General features: G+C 54.9%; 1 protein-coding gene across 1 annotated transcript; it reads right to left on the bottom strand.

Moving 5' to 3' along the window:
- Positions 1-572: 572 nt before the first annotated feature.
- CLUP02_13626 (uncharacterized protein) lies at positions 573-800 on the bottom strand (the record flags this gene model as incomplete). The annotated part of the gene is made up of 1 exon (XM_049292564.1): positions 573-800. One exon carries the CDS (start codon positions 798-800, stop codon positions 573-575), a length of 228 nt encoding a protein of 75 aa, XP_049149710.1.
- Positions 801-1,012: the final 212 nt, after the last annotated feature.

The following is a 1,012-nucleotide window of genomic DNA, read 5'->3' as shown; positions in this document are numbered from 1 at the left end:
GTTGAAAGCTGGGACGGCCCATCTTGTCAGCAGCCTGGAGGGGATGATTTGACTCTGATGCTGCAGAAGCAAGCAGAAGATGCTTTCGACGGGCATGTTATCGGCATCGGCTGCAGCATTAGCATCAGTGTGTCGAGTGCGTCCCGGTCCTAGACCATACGTCAAGGTAGGGGGCGGAAAGGGAAGTGGGTGAAGACATGTGCTCGGTAGGAGGGCACCTATTAACACAATCAACGCGTAGGTGGACACCATCGAATAATGTCTAAGCGACGGAGTCAGTCACAGCTCCCGTAGTCTGGCAACCCAGTCAGTAAGTCCAGTGGTGCCAAGCAAGATGGACCTACTCTCTGCACAAGGAAGAAGAGCAAATAGACTGCGCTTCCCTTTTCATCATCGAGGGCCACACCTAGGGTTCCCAGTATCATGCAGATGCGCATCACCATCCGTACAGAGTGTCCGTAGTTAAACTGGAGTTTGGAGGGCCAGAGGTCGAGAGCCGGAGACCGCTTTTCGCCGGGCGAGAGGGGTGGCAGTTGGAAGTATTGGAGGATTGAGGGGTGGAGAGAGAAAGGTTAGGTGCTGCGTGGGTTGAAGACAGGGTCCGGGGTGATTGGGGGCTGTTCTGTCTCCTGAGCCCGTGCGGGCAGCGCAAAGACGATTTTGAATTCAAGCAGCGAGCTCTGGAGGAGAAAGTGGTGCTGATTCTGGGCCTGGATCCAGGGCGAGGTCATGGTGAGTACTTTGTACTGATCATGGTGCATTTGAGATGGTGAGGTGGTGAGGATGGTGAAATCTTCCATGGCGAGGTTGGGGCTGATGTGTGTTCCGTAAGGTAGGCACGTAGTAAGTAAGGTAAGAAGGTAAGGTACGGAGTACTAGGTAGTCCACGGGTTCGTACTCCGTAGGGGACCCTGCAAGTGAGTCCCTGTCTTGGGAGGAGCGTCGGGTGGTTCTGGGCCCTTTCCCTTTTGCAGCTCGCCATGTTCTTCCCCGTTTTGCTCAGGGGTTCGAG

Source organism: Colletotrichum lupini, chromosome 7, assembly GCF_023278565.1.
Source record: "Colletotrichum lupini chromosome 7, complete sequence".
In the NCBI taxonomy this organism is placed as follows: domain Eukaryota; kingdom Fungi; phylum Ascomycota; class Sordariomycetes; order Glomerellales; family Glomerellaceae; genus Colletotrichum; species Colletotrichum lupini.
This window is presented reverse-complemented; position numbering and strand designations above follow the sequence as displayed.